A 23,230-nucleotide genomic window follows, 5' to 3' on the forward strand; every position below is an offset into this window, starting at 1 on the left:
ATTGAGAAGACTTGCTCATTGCAAGGAGGTGGTGGGGCTGTGTCTGGAACTTGGGTGGGTCTGTCTCCGAAGCCCTGCGGAGCCGAATTAACAGTAGAAACAGCTCTGGTCCGGCGGGCAGGACGCCTGGCATTCGGTGCTTCCACCTTGGGTGAGTCCTGTCCGGGCTCCGGGCGTCAGTTTCTCCTCCGCGCCACTTGGGGCGGTATATCCAAACATCTCCTGGCTCCTCTAGGATCCCGTAACTCTAAGATCAATCGCCCTGGCGTGGAATTTGCCCCGCCCCTCCAGTCCAGGTCGCCGCTGGCGCCGGAAGTGCTCTGCTCTTTTTGTTTGCTCCCGCCCACGCCCCGGAAGTACTTTCTTGGGAAGATGGCGGCTGTGTCAGTGTATCAGCCACCGGTTGGAGGTTTCTCGTTTGATAACTGCCGAAGGTGCGGCCATGCCCAGGGCCGGGTTCAGGGCGGGAGTGGGAGTGCGGGGCCGGGGTCGGAGCTGGGCTGCGGTCTGAGCTGGAAGGTCCAAACGAAGGTGGACGGCGGGGCCTGCGGCCCGCGGCCCGTGTGACTCAGGGGAATCAGGGCCTGAGCGTGGGTTTCTCCTGGGGCCGGGGCTGCCATTCCGCTTTCCCAGCGCACCGGACACCCTGCATCTCCGTCTCCTTAGGCGAGGTGCGGTCCCTCTCTGACGCTCTTTTTGCTGAAAAACGGGGCAGTGGTCCTGATGTGGGGAGGGTTCAGTGACCAGATTGGCGTGAAAGCAAATAGGTTTTCTTTTCCTGAGTTCCTTGTTAGACACTGTGCCAGCGCGGCGCGATGCGGTCCTGCCCTTGAACGCTTTATTCTCTCCTTTGCTCTCAGAAATGCCAATTTGGAAGCCGATTTTGCAAGGAAAGGGTTCAAGCTTCCAACGGCCCGGAAAACTGGAACGACCATCGCGGGGGTGGTCTATAAGGTAAGCCGGGGCAGACCAAGAGCAGCAGTGACTGAACTGTTTACAGGAACCAGGCCACTGGCCTCCTTTACTTCTTTGGCCTCTTATCAGGAAGGACAGATGTTACAGAGTATATCAGGAAAAGGTCCTTTAGGGGGGTCTGTGTTTGTCAGGAGGCTTTGTGCGCTTATCAACAGTGTATATTCTTTCCTCACTTTACAGAGTTTTTGACAGGAGGCCAATTTACTTTTCTGTCTGAAGTTAGTACTTTAGGAAGCAGGATGATGTAATGGGAGAACACAAGATTTGGGTCAGACAGGTCTGTCTAACCATTTCACTTCTGTGCTGCTTCCACATTTGGGCAGGTCCCTTTCCTTCTCAAAGCCACACTTTCCTCATCCATCAAATGGACGTAATAAATTGCTGCCTTAAATTGTTGCAAGGGTCGAAAGGGATGATGGTTATTGTTGTTAAAGGTAAAAAGTGACATCTTTTAAAAAGAAATTGACAAAGGTGGCTATTTTAATGGAAGGATTTCTGTATCTTAATCCAGACTTTTCCCTTATTAGCTCTGTTATTTGTAAGGAGTTCACTGAATCTCTGAGCCTCATTTGGAAACAGGAATGGTAATTCTTACTGCCTACTCAGGATTCAATGAATAATGTTGATTAATAAGCCTTTTCTTGAATTCTGACAGTATAGCACAATATTTTTGGTAGAGTTTCAGCAGGGGATGGGGGATTGGGGGAGCAGGGGATGGCCAACATTGTTTTCCCTAAACTAGAGTAGAGAGCTGTGGTTTATATATGTGAAAATGTTTTAAAAAATATATTTTTTAAAAATAGGATGGCATAGTTCTTGGAGCAGATACAAGGGCAACTGAAGGGATGGTTGTTGCTGACAAGAACTGTTCAAAAATACACTTCATATCTCCTAACATTTAGTAAGTATTGATTGGTTTGAATAGCTCTTATATTTTCAAATATGTCAGGGCTAAATTTGAATTTACTATGTTCCTCACTAAAACCTGTTGTTCAACGTGTATTTTCTTTCTATTTCCCTTAAATGTCATTTCCATCCGCCTGTCACCTAAGCTAGTCATCCTCAAGTCCTCTCTTTTCTTTAGTCTTCAGTTCAGTTGGTACCCACTTCTGCCTTCCGTGTGCCTCTTGCATCCGTTCCCTCTTCTTCTTCCCTCTGCTAAGGCCTTAGTTCAGATTTTTTTTTTCTCAGCTGGACTATTGCAGTTGTCATTAAATAGCCTCTCTGCGTTTGGTCTCTTTTCCATCTCTATTGTTCACTCTTCTGCCATATTGAATTTTGTAAGACACAGATGTGATTATGTCCCTTTCCTCTTTAAAAACTTTTCCAGAGACTTTTTGCATTTCTACACTGCTTTCCGGGTAAAATTGAAACTCTGTAGCAGGATGTTTAAGCTCTTGCATGGTCTCCCAGAAAGCTTTTCATCCTGTTTAGCTGCCGTTGCCCTCGTTCCAGCTGCACCTGGACTGTCCCTGTTGCCCTCCTGTCCCTGTTCCCCTCGCCTCCAAGCTGTCTCACCTTTGCTTTTGCCACCCTCTGCTTCTTCCAGATCCAGCTCTTATGAAACCTCTTCTCAAAGATCAGAATTAATTGCTCTCTCCTCCAGTTTCCCATAGTATTTTATCTATGCTACTTGTATTACATGAGATACTATAATTTTTGTCTACCTGTGTCTCCTCCACTCAGCTTTGAAATCAAGTGCTAAGACTGTCATATTTTCTTTATTCTCAGTACTTTGTGATGATTGGTACCTGGTAGTAAATACTTGGTAAAATAGTTTTAAGATTAGTAAAATGCATACTCTGTTAGGAGCACAGAAACTAATGATTTGAAATGTTCCACTGGGCCACAGAAAATATATTTGCATATAGTTAGATGCTTATTCTCAACTTTATGTAAGAATGGTTAGACAGAGCCGTTACAGTGCAGACATGCTCAAAAACATCTCTCTATGTAGCTGAACTTTGTGGAAGTTATCCAAGAAGCTCCACTTCTGGTTGAGCCCTTTGGTAATTGAATCCAGATAAGTTTCTAATTGTATTTTTTAGTTGTTGTGGTGCTGGGACCGCTGCAGACACAGACATGACAACCCAGCTCATTTCTTCCAACTTGGAGCTCCACTCCCTCTCCACTGGCCGCCTTCCCAGAGTCGTGACGGCCAATCGGATGCTGAAGCAGATGCTTTTCAGGTAAGCTTCCAGGATGGGGATGTCTATAGCATCTTTTTCTCATGTCTTAGATTTTCAGCCAAGGGAAGCCTGGAAGCTAGAGAAAAAGCATTCAGAAATAAACATGTTATTCCAGAAATCAGTTGTTATGAAAACGCCGTTTTAATTTCATAAGGCTTTTGATAATGTATTTGAATTTATGGGGTCTGTTTTTTTTTTTCCTTGAATAAATCACATGTGACCAATTGAGTCATTTCCTGAGGCATAGGGTATTACTGTACTGGATAAAAAAACCTTTTTATTCATAGTAAGAAAGAGCTGGAAGGAACCTTTGAGTTCATTTTATGAACACACACAAATACAAATGGTTGGGTTTTCTTTCCTTCTTTTAGGGGCAAAATAACAAACGAAAAGTGATATTTTTAGTTGGCTGTGAGTGGGTATAATAACATCAACAGTCACCAACATTTATCTGTCTCTTTGTGCCAGGCCCAGGCTTGGTGCATGATCTCATTTTATCCTCTGAACTCTGAGATAGAGGCTGTTAACATCTCCAGTTTATAAGTGAACAAACTGAGGCTTAAAGAGGTGCAGGCACGTGCCTGACCTGACCTTCACTCACTGCTAACTCCCACAAACAGTTCCTCTTAGTAGTTTTATTTCTCTTTCTTCCTTAATAATCACGTCATCACTTTATGTTTGTATAGGTTTCAGATTTTAAGTCCATTTTCTCATTTACTCCTCATAAAGAGAAGAGAGGCGGTGTGTTTTAGTAGAAATAGCCTGGGCATTTAGTCTTGGGTTGGAATAAAGGCTTCTCCTTTTGGGACCCACCTTAAGGTTTAACAGATTCTTTCCTCTTTCCTTCTTTGTGGAGTGTGCATCATGATACCTTTTTTTTTAAGTTGATCAGAGACCTTTATTCCGATCCTCATCATTCATTAAGAAACCTACACAAAACATTTTCTCTCTGCCCCAAGCAGCAGCAGCTGCATCCAGTCCTGTGAGAATTAAAGGGGAGCAGGAAGAGAAAGCAAAAGATTGTAAGCTGGCAGCTCACAGGCCATATTCTGCTTGTAGAGAAATTTTATTTGGGTCACATAGTGTTTTTAAAAAAGTCGTGGCCAATAATTATAAATTGGTAGATTTGAATTAAAAATCTGCATTTCCAGCTTCTTTTGAAAAAAATTCAGAAAGACAGTGGGATAACACGTGGCAGTAATCTTCTGGAAATGAGTGGTGGATGTTGCTTTTAGAAGTGGGAGCATGTGTCTGGTCTGTTGGTCCCTGTCTGTCTCTTCTCTCTGTTTCCTGCCTGGCCTTTGCCTTCCTGTGAATTTGCAGGTCTTCATCTATGAGTCTAGCGTGGCCCCTGGGCTCTCAGTAAGTGGATAAGAGGTTTAATGTAGCTGTACAGCAAGGCCAGTAGTACAGTTCCCCTTTTACACGTGAGGAGACCAGGACTTACGAGTCAGGTGGGCAGAATTTACTAGTCATATCCCCCTAATTCCTGCTCTGGCTGTGCTGAGCCCTTATGTCAGTGATTTCTGTTTATTTATGTACATAATCATCATCGTAATCCTGGAGATTTATTGCCGATCAAATAAATTCTCCCAGTACCGTGTGAGAACAGTACATCTGTTGTCAAGATTTCTGAAGACATTTGTGATTTTGATTTTAAATACAAAGCTCCCTCTGGTGGTTTTTGTGGTGCATTACATTTAAAACAATTTTTAAACTTGTAAAATTGCAGTAAATAGAATATTTCAAGATTCCTTGCAGTGTCATTTAAAGCATTTAGCTAAATCTAGCAGATGTTTCTCTTAATCTCTTTGGAATGTTTTAGGAGTTCTAAATTCTCTTGTTTAATGTGTTTTTATTTTTATTTTAACATACTTTGTAAAATTTAAATTGTATAAAAGTTTTGAGAGGAACATTTTAAAGTTTAAACCGGGATAATTACGGTCCTTTATGTCTTCTGACGTTTTTGTTGAGTTACATAAAGTGAGTCAGTATTATGAGGGAAAAAAGCATAGGATTTGACTTCAGAAATTTGGTTCAAGTCCTGTCTACAGCACTTACAGTTGTGTGACCTTGGGCTGTTCACCTGGCCTTTCTTAGCCTCAGTTTCTTCCTCAGTATAATGGAGTTGCTAGTTTCTATCTCTCTGACTTTTGAGGAGAAAATGAATCAAGAAATAAGGCTTATGGCAGTGCCTAGTACAGGGCCCGATACACAGTTAGATCCCCGTAAAATTCAGAGGCTGAAAAAGAGTACAGAGTATTCTCTTGCTATTACTGTGCTTTTCCCCCCTGAATAACCCAATTCTTTGTATGTGGATCGGTGAGAAAACAGGGTTTGATAAACAGAAGTGGATATCTTTTCCCTTTTTAAGTAGTACTTTTATGATGGCTGGATGTAGATGTAAGTGATAACTTGTTCATTCCCAGCATGGAGCCTTCTTGTTGAATCTAATAGAAGTTTTTGTGACACACTGTTTTGTATTCTGGAAATATGTAGACGCTCTTTTATTTATTTTATTATATTAATTTTACTTTTTTTTCTTATGAAAGTAATATATATTAATCATAGAAAATTTGGAAAATATGGAAAGCCCAAATCAAAAATAAAAATTCTTCCATTCAGGGAGAATCACATTTTGGTTGGGTGTATATACTTCTAGTCTTTTAAGGTCATTTATTCATTCGTTCCTTCCATCCTTCTTTCCTTCCGTATTACTAGTACATGTTCATGGTAAAAAAAAGTTAGAAGATATAGATAAACTAAAAAATATAAAAGTTATCTGGATTTTTACCACCCATAAGCAATTGGTGCCAGCAGATTATACCCTTCAAGGTTTTTTCTATGTTTAATAATAACATATTTTGTTCTATAAAAAGGGGATCCTAGTTGTACATTCTATTTTATAATATAACCTAATCTTTTCACCTATCAGTACATCTTGAATAGTTTCCCTGTTCGAGCATTTCAAAATGAAAATAACCTTTTTAAAAATTATTATAAAAGTAATGTATGATCATTGTAAAAAATTCAGACACTGTAGAAATGTGAAAAGAAGTAAGTAAATGTCACCTGGTATTCTGCCACTTAGAGACGTACGTTGTAAATCTTGTAGATCTATTTTTTCAGACTTTTTAATACTATGCATATATACTTATTTGTGCATTTGCAAAAATGGAATCTTACTATATGTGTTACTTTGTAACTGAACCTGTTCACATAATAGTATATTGTGAATATTATTCCATCAGTAGAAGAGCTCAGCATCCAGAGTTTTTACCTTGAGCCCATGGAGGAGTTCTGTAAACCTGTAACCCTCCTGAAATAGTAAAAAACTTTTGTAGTACGCTTGTTATGGGGGCAGGGTTCCACAATTTTTTTTTTTTTTTTTTTTTGGTGAGGAAGACTGGCCCTGAGCTAACATCTGTTGCCAATCCTCCTCTTTTTGCTTGAGGAAGATTGTCCCTGAGCTAACACCTGTGCCAGTCTTCCTCTATTTTGTATGTAGGATGCTGCCACAGCATGGCTTGACGAGTGGTGTGTAGGTCCGCACCTGGAATCCAAACCCGTGAACCTTGGGGTGCTGAAGTGGAGCATGCAAACTTAACCACTACCCCACTGGGCCGGCCCCAGGGTTCCACAGTTTTAATCAGGTTTTCGGAGGAGTCTGTGATCCATAAAAGTTTAAGAACCATTGATCAATATCATAATTTTTGGTGGTATCACAGTAATCCATTATATTAACCAATTTTTGAACGTTAACAATATTGCCTATTTTAAGGTATTTTGTGTATTATGAGGTATTCTGTGAACTCTTTGGAACTTAGAACCTTTAGGGACTTGTGTGATTAGTTCCTTAGGTTATATTCTAAAATAAATTTCCAGAAGTGGAATTGCTGGGCCAGATATTCGCATTTAACATTTTGATACATATTGCCAAAACTGTCCTTGAGAAAGATTGTACCAAGTGGCTCTTCCGTCAGTAGCATATGAGAAAATGTAACATGGTTCTTAATGATTGTGTAGTGTTCTGTTGTATAGCTGTATCAGTTTAGCTAATTCTCAGACTGTTGCCACTTTTTTAGCATAATAGTGCCGCAGTGAACATTCTTGTGCTTTCATTTCTGCATATTTGTCCTATTATATCCTTAGAATTAGATGCCTGGAAGTAGAACTTCTGGATCAGTTTTTAAGGGTTTCAATGACTTGCCAAAATATCTTAGACTCTTTTAAAGGTGTCAAACAGTATGTTTTTGCTTGGAAGGGCGCTAGCTAATTGTTATGGACTGTATTTCAACACCCTGTTTGGTGGGCTGTTGGTATAGGGGATCAGGCACTGGACTGATGTGGGAGTGATGGGTCTGATGATTCTGGCTTCTCATCCCAGAGCCCTGGGATCTGATCTTCACCCTGCTGCCAGCTCATGTGGTGTAGGACCTGTTTCTTCCCCTGTCTGGGCCTCTGTTTCCTCTTGAGGCTGCTTCTAAAGTCCTTTCCTGCTCTTTAATTTTTCACTTATAAATGGAAGATTCTTTCTAAAATAACAGTTTGGTAATCAAGGGATACGGGAGTTATTGGACTTGACTATTCTGTTTACCTAGAGCTCTTCCTGATAGGTAGCTATGTCTCAGACAATCTAAAATTATGACTTTGCTTGGTTCATGTATTAATTTATTTATATGTTTTAATGATTGCATCATTAGGCAAATTCAGCATGTGTTGGTTTGGTTTTTCTTGCCAAAAGAGCTAAAGGCTCACAGTGGAGAACTTTAAATCCAGGGTGTTTATCTAGCATAGCAATTCTAATGGTAAAAGATTGAACCAGGTACAGGGGAAGCAGTCTATAAAAGTGGGAAACCAACCAGGTAAAGGGTCCAAAGGAACAAATACGTGCACAATTAAACAGGGGTGCGGTGGGGTGGAAAATGGATTTCCATTCCCATCCATGTTCCTGAGAGGTACAGCTTTGTCCTGTGGGCGGTAGCAATGGGTTTTATAGGCTGTCATGGAGTTATTTCATCATTCCCTTCCTGAATGATGAAATACTTTTCTCTTACTCAATATGAGCTCCTATCTGTGATTACAGTTTTGTGGATTTATTCAAAGGGAAGATGTTTTGACGTTAGCCATTTTCCTGTGAGGCTGTGGTGAGGTTGATAATGTGAACAGCTTGAATTTAGCAACTCCTCACGGGTAACTTGGAAGGGAGCTTATCCGCTGATCACAGAGAGGTGTGATGGGAAGGGTACTGATAATCTTTGGGGTGAGCCAGTCTTGGCTCTGAGACGTTGGGCAAGTACTTAATGTCTTTGGGTTGGTTTTTCTCTTCTCTAAAGTGAGAATTATAGTGCCCTCTTTAAAGGGGGTGTGAGACAGATGAAATAAGGTAGGTGGAGTACCTCACGCAGTTGACACTTTTTATTGGCTGATGGTAGGTGTTCAGTTAATGTTCGTTCCATTCCCCATTTTGTACCCATCAATACAGTAAGTACTTAATGAAACAGTAGCAGTATAAGACAAGCTTTTTGTTGTCTGTCTTCTCCTACATCTTTGGTTAAGTTATATTGATGCAAAGTAGACTCATTTGTTTTTTCTCATGCATACTCTAATCACCAGGTATCAAGGTTATATCGGTGCAGCCCTAGTTTTGGGGGGAGTAGATATTACTGGACCTCACCTCTACAGCATCTATCCTCACGGATCAACTGATAAGTTGCCTTACGTCACCATGGGTGAGTGTTATGTTTTCCTGATGTTTCAGAGTCCTCTTATTTACCAACGTGGTCTCTTAAAGAGCTGGTCTATTTCCTGTTAGAGATGGCAGTGCAATACAGTGCTTTGATTTATTCTACAAATATTAATTGAGGTCCTTCTACAGATTAAGTCCTGTTCTATGTGCTTGAGGTATAGCAGTCAATGAAATTTAGATAAAAATTCTTGCCTGAAGGAGTTTATATTTAGTGAGAGTGGACAGACAATAACAACAGCTATTATGAATATATTTATAATATGTTAGAAAGTGATAAATACCAGGAGAAAAAAGTAACACAGGTGATACTATACTACATCTGCAAGATACTACCTTTGGGGGAAACTGGGTCAAGGGTATAGGAGAACTCGATGTGTTGTTTCTGACATTTACGTGTTTATTTACAATCATCTCAAAACAAAAATTAAAAAAAATGAATGCAGGCTAAGGGGACTTGGGAGTGTTGGGGTGGAAGGCAGACCGTAGTGGTAGATAGGAAGGTCATGGGAGGTCTCATGACAAAGGTGAGGTTTGAGTGGAGGAGCCTTCCAGGCAGAAAGAAAGCTGGAGTGGAGGCCTCGCTGTGGGAACATGCCTGGTACAGGCAGAGATTTTTTTTTTAAGCTAGAGTGACTAGAGTCCCTCTGTACCACTTCATTTCTGAAGGATCATGGGCATTTAATTCCTTTCTGAAGCTCGATTTCCTCACCTGTGAAATGGTATCACTAATACCTATCATACATACCACGTTATGATGGTGAGAAGTAATGTATATAAAGCATCTGGTCCAGTCATTACTCTTTTTAGATCAGCTTTTTACATTTGTATTTTAGCTCCAAATGCTAGAGTGATAAAATGATATTTAGAAGAATTGGGATTTTCAAGTTCTAACTTTGATGTTAAATTTCTGAGTCAGGTTGTATAGGTCCAGAAATTAGAACAGGTCGTGTGTATCTGGTGTTTCTCCAGCTGTTGTTTACCTCCTACGTTTTTTGTCTTGGCATTTTGGCTCTGCAGAGCTAGGAAAACTGCTGCCTTGAATAGTTTGGAAATTGCCAGTTTGAGACTTGGCTCTTCATTGTGTTATCCAGCCTCTTATAAGGTTTTTATACAACAGATGTTCCGTGTTTGTGGGGAGAATGATTTACCCCCATTTACCATATGGATGAATCTTTGTAATTATTTTTAAATGAAGATACTTAACAGTAGTTTTAGAATTGTTCTGAATTGCCTTATTCAAATGTATTTGTTATCTCCATCAAAGTACTGTTTTTATTTCTTCGGTCTGATGCCTTTAAATGGTAGTAAAAGTAGAATAGCCTTCTCTATTAAGTAGTTTAATTTTTTTTTTTTTACCTAAAAAAATTCATACTTGCAGAAAAGTGACAATAATGTACAATAAACAGTCATATATACCCTTTATTCATATTTGTCAATTGTTAACATTTTACCCCATTTGCGCTCTCTCTCTCTCACATTATTATTGTTAATTTTCTGTGTGTGGAACCATTTGAGAGTAAATAACAGACACTGTAACCCTCTACTTAAATCCTTTAGGATGTTCTCTTACATCACCTTGATAAAATCATCACATTCAGGAAATTTAACATTGATACAAAGCAGTTTCATTTTTAAGATGGAAAGAGTGAATTGGTTTCTTTTGCTTTTGAACTGTAGTAATTTGCATAATCCTGAATTTAGGAAAAGTTGCTGAAAGTGAGTAGTCAAGCAGATTGTGTCAACTCATTTCACTGCTGCAACCCCACTTTGTGCTCTGTCCTGGTGGGCAGTGATCTTGTGTCTCCAAGTCTAGTGTGAGTCCAGGGTGATGGTTCCACAGCTTCGAGTTTATAGCACACTTCTTTTTTTTTTAATATGTATTATTATTATTTTTTTTTTGGTGAGAAGATTAGCCCTGAGCTAACATTGTTGCCAATCCTCTTTTTGCTGAGGAACGTTGGCCCTGGGCTAACATCTGTGCCCATCCTCCTCTACTTTATATGTGGGACGCCTGCCACAGCATGGCTTGATAAGTGGTGTGTAGGTCTGCACCTGGGATCTGAACCCGCGGACCAAGGGCTGCTGAAGCTTAGCATGCCAGCTTAACCACTACGCCACCAGGCCGGCTCCCTATAGCACACTCCTGTGTAGAGATCGTTACTCCACACAGTCTGGTTTTGCTATCATAAAAGACCAGATTAAGAAGAACAAGACATCAGTAACATCTGATTTTAATACGTGAGTAAATTATTATTATTGTTTAGTTTGTTCCTGTATTCATTTACTGATCATCTATTTCTTGAGTGCCTTCTGTGTAAAGGCACTGTAGCAGGCTCCACAGATAGAGGTGAATGTGTGGATCCTTTTCCTCAACATGTAGTGTAGTGAGGGAGACATGTATAAACTGACAAGAGCAGTAGGTACGAAGCTGTGGAGGCCCAAGGGAGAAAGGGTCACATCTAAACTGGAGGATTTCAGGAAAAGCTTTGCTTCACTTGAGCTGAGTCTTAAAAGAAGGATGAGTTATTTTCATTCACTTATCAGATACTTATTTGGCATCTACTGTGTGCTAGGCCCTGTGCCAGGTGCTGGGACTGTAGTGGTCACCACAGCATCTGCCCTCAGAGCTTATAGCCTCATGTGGGAGACAGAAATTAAACAGGTAAATACACATGGATCTAAAAGAATGCACTGTGCTGAGTGCCCTGGAGTAAAAACAACAGTAATAAGAGAGAATAGCTGGAGGGATAATGGATGTTTGTGAAGTCCTTACCAGACAAGTGACATTAAAGCATTTTCTAATGAAAGTAATTTACAGACATGACAACACGTTCAAGTGGGAAAAAATATTATGTGAAAAATAAGTTTCTATTTCATATCCCTCTTCCAAAGTAACTAGTTAAGAGAGTATTGTGTTTTTTTCCAGGAAATGTTTTATGATATGCCTTCGTATATCTCTGTTGTCTGTCTCTCTCTCTATCCGTATAAAAAATACACTAATGAGGTCATGCTATACATACTGTTCCCTTTCTGTTAATTTGTTTTGAAGAAGTTTTTGTATCAGCACATGTAGATGTATATCATATCTATCATAACAGCTACATTGAATTGCCTTATATGGCGCTACCATGATTTACCGATCCCATTCTCCTATTGATGGATATTTTGGTTTTTAGATTTTTTGCAACAAACGTGTCTTGGTGTGCTTGTGTAAGTACATGCTGTAGATGAATTCCTAATAGTGGAATTTCTGGATTGGGATGTGTTCATGTATTGCTCAGAATTCTCTGTTGCAAGCGATGGAATTGCTGGATGATTTAAGGAGAAGAGGACTTGTTTGTTAAGGGATAGTAGGTGGCTCGCAGGACAGTTGGGAGGGCAAGAACTGGGTCTAGGGCTGAGAAGAGTGTCAGAAATCACGCTGTGGAACGGGCCATTGCGGGCGAGCACAGAGCGCTCCAGACTGCACTGCTGGCACAGCTGGTGCTGGGCCCCGGCTCGCCACTCACTCTGCTGCCCTGGCTGCTTGAACTGAGGCTTCCTGCCGTCTCTTTCACCCTCAGAGAGCTCCTTATAGACAAGGGTGGGTGCTTCTGATTGGTGAAGCTCAGTCACCCACTCATAAGGTGGTGGGCTTCCCCAGACGTAGGAAGGAAGTACAGCTGCTGGGCAGCCCAGAAAAGTGACAGATGGCCGTACAGTGCGTTTTACCTTTTGAGAGCTATTGCCAGATTGCCCTCCAAAAGGATTGCACTAGTTTATACTCCTACCAAGAGAATATGGAATGTCCTTCTCTTATAGTCTCACCAGTGCTGGAATTCTTGCCAGTCTGACAGGTGAAAGATGGGAAGAAGTAACACTTAAGCTGAGACTTGAACGATAAGTAGGAATTAGCCAGGAATTTACTGTCCCATTCCCTATTCCTAAGGGAAAGACCTCTCAGGCCCTTTGGTGCACAAGGGACCTGTGTGGTCAAGGAACTGAAAGGCCCGAGTTTGCCTGATGGGTGAGGTAGGTGCAGTGGGTGGGGGAATGTTCCATGCATGGGGTGCAGCAGAAGCAAAGATGCAGAGGGATGAAGGCCTGGGATGTTCAGGACGATGGAGCAGAGGCAAGTCTGGAGAGCTAGGCCGCAGAGGGTCCCGATGGTACAGCCTGAGTTGTTTTGATTTCGTCCTGGAGGTTCCCTTTTCAAAGCAGGGAATGCTAGGATGGGATTTGCCTATTCCAGCCGCCTGACAGCTGTAGGGAGGAGGATTGGCCTGGGGGTCTGGGGCAGATTGGGAGGTGGCATCTGGCCAGAACTGTTGAGGGTGTGGATGTGTCCAGTGGCAGTAGGGATGGCCCCTGTCATTACAGAGAGCTCTCAGAGAAACCAGCCGACCATTAGGCCAGATCCTGGGCTCTGTCATCTGTGCTCGCCTGTCTTCCTCAGCGCCAGCCCCCTCCTGGCTCTTGCCTGCAGTGTTGCAGTAACTCCTCCACCTGCGGCCACCTCCCTTCCAGTTGGACCCTAGACTCTTTTCCTGTTTGATTTCCTACTCCTCCTCCACTTGTAGCCTAAGCCTTTACAGCAACAGGCCCCCGGCCCTCCCCTGAAAAGGCTTTCACACCCGCTGCTGCCTTCTCTCAGAAATGCCTTTTCTGCGGGAGCCTTCATGCTCATCATCCGAGGTCTAGCCCAGAAGCCATTCCCTGGTGACTGCCCCAGGCTCAGTTAGCAAGTCCCTCTCAGGGCATTCGGTGTGAAACATGATTCCAGGATTCCATGCCTGTCCATAGTCCACTTTCCCCAGTCCTTGTCCCTCCCATCCCTGTGAAAATGTCAGATCTCTGAGAGTAGAATCTGGATCTTATGCCCAGAGTCTCACTGACTCCTGTGTGACTCACTGAATAGTGGATGGTGAATTAATTTTCTGAGTCTCTAACTTGCTTGTACCAAAGAATGTCTGAAACTTAGTGTAGGAAGTCTTAGCTGCTGTTTATTGTTGGTGAACTAACAGTTTACAGTACCCCTGGAATAGAGTTGGTCTAGATTGCGTTTCATTTGTGTGGCCTGTTTAGCTGTAGGGAATAGCACAAAGTATTGCGTATGTGATAGGTCCTTCCTTTTTTAAAGCTTAGTGATATTTTAAATTTAAAGCATGTTATGCAGTGTCTCTGTGCCAGAGTCTGCTGGTGCTGTCACAGTGTTTTCAGTTAAAGTTCTATGCAAGGGATGCTATTGTTGCTGTTTTATTGATGGGAAACCTGAAACTTAGATTTAGTAGCTTGTTTATTGTTCCCCTGCCTGTAAGAGGCAGAGCTGGAGTTTGAACCCTCGCCTTCCCGCTCAGGCAAACCCCAGCACAACACAGCTGCTTTGATTTCATCATTGTACAGATGTTACTTCATTAAGCCATTAAGCCTTGCTTCTGAATACTAAAAATATTTATACAAATTCCCGAAGGGCATTTCTTTGTTTTGCATATTTTTCACTGTTCTATGCAGTGAAATCTGCAGATTTCCTATCCTGAATATTAAAAACACTGTTTACTGAAACACCTTCATAGTATCAAAGGAAATTTTTAAAAACTGTGCACAATTCTACCACCCCAAGACAACGTGATTTTTATTTTTTGTTTCTTTCCAATCCAAGCCCATTGTGAAGAGGAGCCCTTTACCGAAGAATGTAAAATAAAATTCCTTGTTTGTCCTGCCCTGGCTCCGTCTTTATCATTCTTTCTGCCCTTGTTCACTTTCGAGCAGGGCTTGCGTGCATCTTGTCCTGCGGTGCTAGCTGGGCAGGGCTGCCTTTCTTCCTAGTGATTCTCCTGGATTCCAGTTATTGTTATTGTTCTTTTTCTTTCTTTCCTTTTTTTTTTTTTTTTTTTTTTGAGAGGGTAAGCAACTGGATCTTGAGAGAGAACCCCAGAATTGCCAAAATTTGGTGTATTTTGTTTTAATTCATGTTATTTATTTTGGGTGAGCTACAAATCAAACCCCAAACTACAGATAAACTAGAAGGCCCTCCTCCATGAAATGCTGCCGTGGAATGTGAACATTCACTGTGGGATTGAGGCTTTCCGTAAGTGTAGCTTTAAGTGAGAAATGAATATTTCATGTAAATTCTCATGTTTTAGTTAAATTATGAGATTTTTATTATGAGAAGCAACAACAAAACTTTGTAATTAATTTTTTTTTCCTGAGTGATTTGACAGTAAGAGCTGGAAGCTACAAATTACCCATAAGACAAGGGTGTCTAAATTTTGTCTACCCGTGGGCCTGTATTGGCGACTAGCCAGGCGCCTGAAGGCTACTCTTAATTTACATTGAATCGAAGATGCCTGTCTTGTCTTGCGCATCTTTAACATGCTGGCACAGCTCACTAAGAGTGGGGTCCGGGAGCCTCCCCTTGGAGACCTCCCCTTCCCGAGGGTTTACTTGGAAGAATGTATCAAACTCCTTGTGGTGTGGCCCTTGGACAGCTTCTGTCCTAAAACCTTTTTTGGGGACATGACGTTGACCATAATGTTAGCAACGTTCATCCAGCAGCTGTTGTGAGATGCTTTACTGATTTAATCTTTTCAACACTGTGAGGTGGGTGCTATCATCCCTGTCTTACGGATGAGGAAATTGAGGCTCAGAAAGGTATGCTGAGGTCACACAGCCAGGAGGCGCATGATCTGGAATGGGAACCCCAGTCTCTGTGACTTTTCCCCCTTGGCTGTGTTATTGCCCTGAGTGGTGTGTGGCGTGTGGTCCAGACCAAATATGATTTGATCTGTTCTCAAAAAAGAAGAAAGGGCCTCTTTGGTTTCATTTAATTATTTCTTTTTTAAGAGAATGGTTTACAAGAGACTGCAGGTGATTGATTAGTGTGATTGTTGAAAGCCGGGCAAGGTTCTTTGACTTTTCTTTATTAAGAAAGGGAAAAAGCATTATTTATTTTTTTTTTTTGTGAGGAGATCAGCCCTGTGCTAACATCCGCCAATCCTCCTCTTTTTTTGCCGAGGAAGACGGCCCTGGGCTAACATCCGTGCCCATCCTCCTCCACTTTATATGGGACGCCGCCACAGCATGGCCTGCCAAAGCAGTGCGTCGGTGCTCGCCCGGGATCCGAACCAGCGAACCCCGGGACGCCGCAGCGGAGCGCGCGCACCCAACCGCTTGCGCCACCGGGCCGGCCCCGGGAAAAAGCATTATAGTTTTATTTTTTATAGACAAAATGTGGGTTCTGTTAATTCGCAGATTAATTAGCTTATTCTTTTAACTTGCCAGCTTTTCTTTATTAGACACACTGAAGTAGTGTCAGGAGAAGCTTGGGGACCATCTTGTGGTATTTGGCAGTATTCCTTGTAGCAGCATTGGCAAAGTATATTAAATTTTTATTTTTGCCCACTTATTCACATAGAGAATTAATATGAATAAAATTTCAAGCATGACATTTCTGGAAATGAGGCCCTTGGACAATTGAGGAAGACTAACTTAAGGAATAAACGTTGGTATGCACCATTAGGGAAGACTTGGGGTCACTGCCAGGGCCATCCAGGTAAAATTCGATCTCCAGATATACTGGTGATACTGTTTCCTAATTACTGGGATGTACCTCTCAAGTCCCAGTTTACAGAGCCCCCTAGCAAATAAAAAGATCCAGACGGAGTGGTAAACATAGCGGATGTCTCACCTTGTGGGCGAAAAAGAGTCAGAATTAAGTTGGAACAAGGAACATCGGTAGGGAATTCAGACCTGCCTTTTTCTCTGTATTTTTACACTAAAGTGCAACCTTTGTGCAGACATTTTGATATCTCCACATGACTCGATTTTGAAAATATTCCTGCGCTGGATCAAATTAGTGCGCTACAAGAGGGCAAATGCTTCTTCCCCATTCATTTTCAACTCTTGAATCAGGTGTGAACTCAGCAGCACTGGGTTTAGTTCATAGGCCTACATAGGAGCCTTTTCAGAGGGCGTATGGACTGCATAGCTCTAGTGTTGCTGGAAATTCTTTTCCTGACTAGTGTGGCCATATGACTGTGCAGGGGTTCCACAAGCACGTGTCTCCATCAGTACTGGAGTGAGTTCCTGCCCCTGTTCTCTGCGGGTCAGGGGCTGTGCAGTGGAGGGAACCCCATTCTGGTGGGAGCTTTGTCCATACAGCCAGTGACCACCTACAGCCAGGTTTTCCGTAATCACCTGAGGTATAACCTAGATTCCTAGAAAAGGAGATGGAAGCCCTGGCTTCAGTCCCAGCCTGCTTGACCAGGGCTAGTCACCTAACCTCTGAATCTCAGACTCCTCATTTCTGAAAAGAAGCTGATTTTTTTGACTTGGGAAGGTCACAGGGTCGTTGGGATGCTGCGATGTCGTGTTGTATGTGAACACACTTTGTAAAGCACTGTGTGCTTGTTCCGTGCGTTTGTTGCTCTTGGTGTCGTTTTTGAGGTAGTGTGGGACGGTGAGAAGAGCTGGTCTCTGGAGTCCACCTGGGTTCACATCTAAGTCCAACATGTATGAGCTTTTGACTATGAGCATTGATTTCTTCTTCTGTAAAGTGGGGGTTTGAGAAACTGTCCCACAGGAGGTGCGTGAGGATTAAATAGGATACCATACATAAAGATCTTCGTGTGAAGCACAGCGTAGATGTTTGGTGCGTGGTCTTTTGATAATTTTAGTGTAAATACATTTTCTGTGCCCAGTTCTGTGTACTAAGATTTCTCTGGCAGTTTTTCCTGCTTTGATTAATATAAGTAAGATGCATTTCAGAAGATTTAAAATGTGCAGTGCATGGATTTTATATCTTAAAATTTATGCCACTGTTCCGGGAATAGTGGCATTCCTGGAATGCCAGGAATTAAACAACTGGGAGCCAAAAGCCCGTGAAAGTTAGATTATGCATCTTAATTCCTGGTTGCTGCAAAGATGGTACTAAGCCAATAGATGGTGCCGTTATGTTAGGAAATGAGAAAATATTTACTTCTGAAATTCATCATGTTGTTACAGGGAATGTAATATAGCCAGCCCTTGCCAGTTCTTAATCTATTCTAATTAGAGTGGACTTTGTTCTTGATTCTGCATAAAAAGTATTAAATGTTTCTTGTAGGTAAGATGTGAGGTGTTGAATTAATGTGTCAGGTGCTATTCATCCTGTTTTCTCAGCTCTGACATTGTACCATGATGTCTTTTCTGACTCGAGTTCAGTCCTTAGTCTACAAGGAAGTAAAAGCCCTTGCCAGAAGTACTTTTCAGAACAGCTAAATGCAGGGCTCACAGTTTTGCTTTAAACGCCACTTCAGAGAGAGTGAGGTTAACTAATTCATCTTTACCTGGTCCTGTTTCAGATTGGACCAGAATTGGCCTTGCTGCAGAAAAGTGCCTTTATACTCATAACCTAGTGCTTGATGGTCTTTTACTTTCTTATTGGACAGACTAAGTGGAAAGTCATTATATGCATCAGAAGACTTTTCACTGTGCAGTTCCTAGAACTAGGCATATGCTGTCAATCAGATCTGCCATTACTAGCTGTGTGACTTTAGGTAGGTTCCTTTACCTCTCTGAACTTAGTTTTTTTCCATCTAGAAAATGGAGATAATACTATCTGCTTCACAGATGAATTAAGTGAGAAAATATATGTAACAGTGCTTTGCACATTTTTTCAGTAAGTAGAATTTCTTATTGTTTGCACATAGACTCTGTGGACAAGATTAACTTTTACTTATGATTAAGGCTAGGTGTGTTTTATAAATTATCGGACTCTGTGGTCCTTTGTCCTTGAGGGTTCTGAGGGACATGAAACCTTGGAGAAGTCCTCCAAAGTAGAATAACCTGCAATTTGGGAAGTTATCTTGAAACGTGGACCAGAGTCGAGGATGCCTTTGAAAGACGTGTCAGCTTGGACTGCCTTGAGCTCCTCCAGCAGGAGGGAAAAGCAGAGTGCTGAGTGAGAGCTTCTGTTTTCTGGCAGGGCTAACGAGGGGGGAGACTGATGAAGAGAGACATATTCTAAGGTAATTTTCATCCTCCATTTTATCTGCTAAACATCACGTTAGATGACTCCTCTGTTTGAAGGAGAACAATTTCCTATCCTCATACCTTTTGGCATTTCATTAAAACACATTAATAAAATAAAACCTTTCACTTTTTAGGCCTGGCCGCCCTGATCATTAATCTTTTCTTAAGAATAAGTGTTTATAGCCTGTTAGGTCAATAAGATGTTGCAGTTGCAATTATAAGAAAAATCCCTGTTCCCATCAGGTGATGTTTTAAATTATTTACTTGGAGTAAAATTTAACTCCTTTTTGACTACCTTACATTTAGAAAAGGAACTGCATTTTTTGAGAAATTAGTTTTTGAGTGAAAATGTCCTTGGATGCTTTAAAAATCTATTTCTAAATGGAATATATCTTTTTTTATTCATTGGGACTGAAAGGTAGACTCTGACATGGAGGTACATTTGCTGGTGAAAAGGAAGCATTCTTCCCCCTCATGAGGGGTTTAAATGTAATGCTCAGTGCTTACTCAGGAGTGAAAACATCAAATTAAACTGTTTATGCTGACAAAGGGCAAATCTGGATTTCAGCAACCCGTGCAAGATTGTCTGATTGCTGGGCCTGCCTCACCTCAAAGCCTTGGCCAAGACTTATAATGAAATGCATGCACACAATTAAACCACTGCAAGTTGGCCTCTGAGCTTTCCCCAGCCACGAGAGGTGCTCCACTGCTCTCTAGTGGCTGAACGTAGGCCCCTGGCACCAGCATTGTTTTATATTCATAAATCAGCTCTTTGCACATTGGCAGTGTTGGCCTACAGAGCAAGCACCAACCAGGAGACTAGGCCTTGTAGACAGGAACGGAGTGAAAAATGATCCCAGTCTATGGGTCTGTGGAAAGCACCAAATTTTACCCAGGATGAGCAGCCGGTTGACTAACAGTGTGCAGGTGTGAGTGAGCACTCTGTCAGGGAGAGCTGACACTGATGGATTAGAAAGTTCTGCGTGTTACTCCTATATCACTGCATACCTCTTACACCTTAGCAGACCACAGTGCCAAACAGGTCCTTGGGTGCTTACGATGGGCCCCTCCTTAGCAGAAGGAGCAGCTTTTTTCCTGAAGGGTCTAGTTAAATTGATTTGGGGGAAAGCAGTAGAAATCCATTTCCTGCTGCCCCTCAGAACTTCATGACTTTGAGAGAAGAAATTTTGAAGACTTCTGTTTCCATTAAAGCTGTCAACTCTGGAACTTGTTGAAAATGATTGTATAAAATAGCTTTTGAAGAATTGGGACCTTGTCTTGAGTAATTACAATGGTTTCCTTTTACTGAGCTTTTACTATGTGCCAGGTGTTCTGCTTTACACGCATCATCTCATTCAAGTCTCCTAGCCACCCTATGGGGAAGATAACATTCTGTCCTCGTCCCCTTTGTACGAGGGAGGAAGCTAGGGCAGTAGGGCTGCTGCACTGCAGTTTCAGAGGCAACGTTCACATGGTGCTTGATGCGATGGGGCCTCCTGAGCAGCTCGGAGAGCTTCAGTGACGTGCTGGGGGAAAACAGTGAGGAAGTGCGAGAGCTGTGCCGCCTCCTGTGCCTCTGTGTGTTCCCAGAGCCTGCCATCTGGTGGGCATCTGGGATGGTTTGTTTGAAGGAATGAGTGGGAATTTGCCCTTTGGAAAGGTGTGTGGGCTTAAGGGCCACAATATCTAGGTTTGAATCTTGGCTCCACTTCTTATTGTCTGTATTGCCTTTAAACTAGCCGAGCCTCAGTTTCCTTGTCTGTAAAATGGGGAAATACCTACACCACTTGAGTTCAGGGTCCAGGACCTAAAAGACCCTCAATAAATGTTTTCCCCTTACCCAGTCTGAGAGTTTGTGACCATAGACCTTATTAGTAAAAGCAAATTTCTACCTGCTGGCTTTCGGATCCTTCCTAGAGTTTGATTTAGAGCAGCAAGTTTTAGAAAATTATTTCAGTCATTTATTGTTTCTTCAGCATGTCTAATAACATAGATTCTAGAATTCCCAAGTTTGATTTAGTACGTTAATGAACTCTATAAAAATAACGTTTCATGTTTAAAAAAAAACCCCACTATCCTCAAGCCATGTTAATGCAGGTGTTTTTAAATATATACAGCAAGTAAAAACCATTTAGATAGTAAAATTTTCTTGATACATTTAAAATTTTGTCCTGAGTTGAATTGTTCTCTCAGAAAAAGTTAGGTTCAAGTGGTACTCCTGATGCTGATAAGCAAGATCAGAAACACCATCAGAGGTTTTAGAAAATGGAGACTAATTTCACTGTTGTGTTTTCTGTGAGGAGATCAGCCCTGTGCTAACATCTGCCAATCCTCCTCTTTTTTTGCTGAGGAAGACTGGCCCTGGGCTAACATCCATGCCCATCTTCCTCCACTTTATATGGGATGCCGCCACAGCATGGCTTGCCAAGCAGTGCGTTGGTGTGTGCTGGGGATCTGAACCAGCGAACCCCGGGCCACCCCAGCGGAGCGTGCGTACTTAACTGCCCGCGCCACCGGGCCGGCCCCATCACTGTTGGTTTTTTTTTGAATGGGGCTATTTTAAAATAAGTACTGAGGACAGATACTTGAGTGGCATTGCTAAACAGTGAATGGCATCTGTTTAATCATTTAAAACATTTAACTAAAATCCCAGTCTCATTTGAATTTCCAAGCAAAATAACACAAATTAACCATATCCAGATGTGTGGTAGTCGTTCTGCTGAGATCTGGAGAGAAAGCAAGGTAGAAAGCTGCTGTTTTGGGGTGGGGAGCTAAGAAGATATGGCTGCTTCCACGCTTACTTACGCCTACTTGCTAATCCTGATTTCAAGCATTTGGCTTTGCTATTTAAGAGGCAGCACGGTGGAATGGAAGGCATCTTGGACACTTTAAATTCAGAATGATCTGGGTTCAAATTCCCAGATTTGCTAATGCCTGGCTGTGTGATCTGGGCGAGCTCCTGATCTCTGAGAGTCAGTCTTCCCTTTTGTAAGGGACGGCTCCGACCTGCTGTGGCTGAAGAGCAGACAACCCAGGTGAGTGCTTTCACATTTCTTCAGCACCACGTGTGCTGTGTGTGTTGTGATCCTTTTGGTAATTTGTTTGCCATGGAGTAGACTTCTGAATAGTGGGGTCTGGCTTGGCGCTGATAATGCTCCAAGGACTTCATTATGAAGATGATTTTACCTCTAAGACCGTCCTCCGGAAGCCCTGCTAAGGATGGTGGTAGAGAGACATGGTATGTTGTTTGTTTGTGATGACGGCTTGTTGTCGTTCCTTGGGACTGTTGATTCATGCATGGATTGACCTTCGGGCCCCTGTATACAAATTTCGGGAATAAGCTACGTGTTGCTGCTGTTACTGTGACAGCTGGCAAGGGCTTGGTCTTTTTGCTTTTTTTCCCCCCCTATCCCTTCACAATGTCAAATTCTTATTTTCTCCAAGCTTATACCTTAAAAAATTATCAATAATGCGTGGTCTTTGAAGAAGAATAAGAAACATAAGTAAACAAAAAGAAAATAGCACCACCTACTAATAAAATAATACTTTGATTTATATTCTTTCAGTTTTGTATATTTATGTATTGTATAAGCATATCTGTTAATATTGCTTTGGAACATGTTTTTTCCTCACTAAATATTATATCATGGACATCTTTCCATTGGCAAAAAAATACTGTCATGTTTAATGACCATATATAATTTTATTGTTTATTTTCTGTATCTCCTGACTATTGGATCTTTACATATACCTCCAGTTTTCTTCTTTTTTAAACAATGATCTTTTTATGTACATAACTTGGGTACTTGTCTATTTATTTCTTTAGAATACTCTAGCAGTAGAATTGCTGGTTGGTGGGCATGTGTAGCTTTATGCTTTCTGATTGATGTTTTAAATTGCCCATTAGAAAAGTTCTACCCAGTTTTGCTTCTACAAGCGTGTTGGAGTGCCCATTTCACGGCACCTCAGTCAGCACTGAGTATTATTTTTTTTAATCTTTGCTAATCTAAAAGGCAAAAAAAATGGTTAATTTCAATTCATATTTCTTTTGATGACTGGTGAACTTGAACAGCGTTTCTGAACGTGTATAGGCCTCTACCTTTTCTCTTTCATAAACTGCCGTATCCTTTTCTCTGGCGGATTGGTGTTATTTATCTGTGAGCTCTTTTTAGTTATTAATGTTCTGCATGTTGCACGTGTTTTTCTGAGTTTCAGGGCTTGTATGTTACATTGTTTATGGGAGTTAGTCATTTTTTTTAAGCCAGTGTCTTTATTTTGAAAGATTGGCTGGAGATGTGGCCCCTCATGGCACTTGTGCCTGGGACCC

At 41.7% G+C, this 23,230-nt stretch overlaps 1 protein-coding gene across 1 annotated transcript in view; it reads left to right on the top strand.

The window, feature by feature from the left end:
• The first annotated feature begins 344 nt into the window (after positions 1-344).
• The window catches only part of PSMB7 (proteasome 20S subunit beta 7), a 56,226-nt gene continuing 33,340 nt past the window's right edge, over positions 345-23,230 (top strand). Inside the window, exons 1-5 of the mRNA XM_004423435.3 lie at positions 345-434; positions 861-954; positions 1,779-1,876; positions 3,024-3,164; positions 8,781-8,896. Coding sequence (XP_004423492.1) covers positions 373-434; positions 861-954; positions 1,779-1,876; positions 3,024-3,164; positions 8,781-8,896 — 511 coding nt within the window. The 5' untranslated portion in view covers positions 345-372. The remainder of the gene's footprint in view (positions 435-860; positions 955-1,778; positions 1,877-3,023; positions 3,165-8,780; positions 8,897-23,230) is intronic.

Source organism: Ceratotherium simum, chromosome 29 (genome assembly GCF_057802395.1).
Source record: "Ceratotherium simum simum isolate JZ-2026a chromosome 29, ASM5780239v1, whole genome shotgun sequence".
NCBI classification, from domain to species: Eukaryota; Metazoa; Chordata; class Mammalia; order Perissodactyla; family Rhinocerotidae; genus Ceratotherium; species Ceratotherium simum.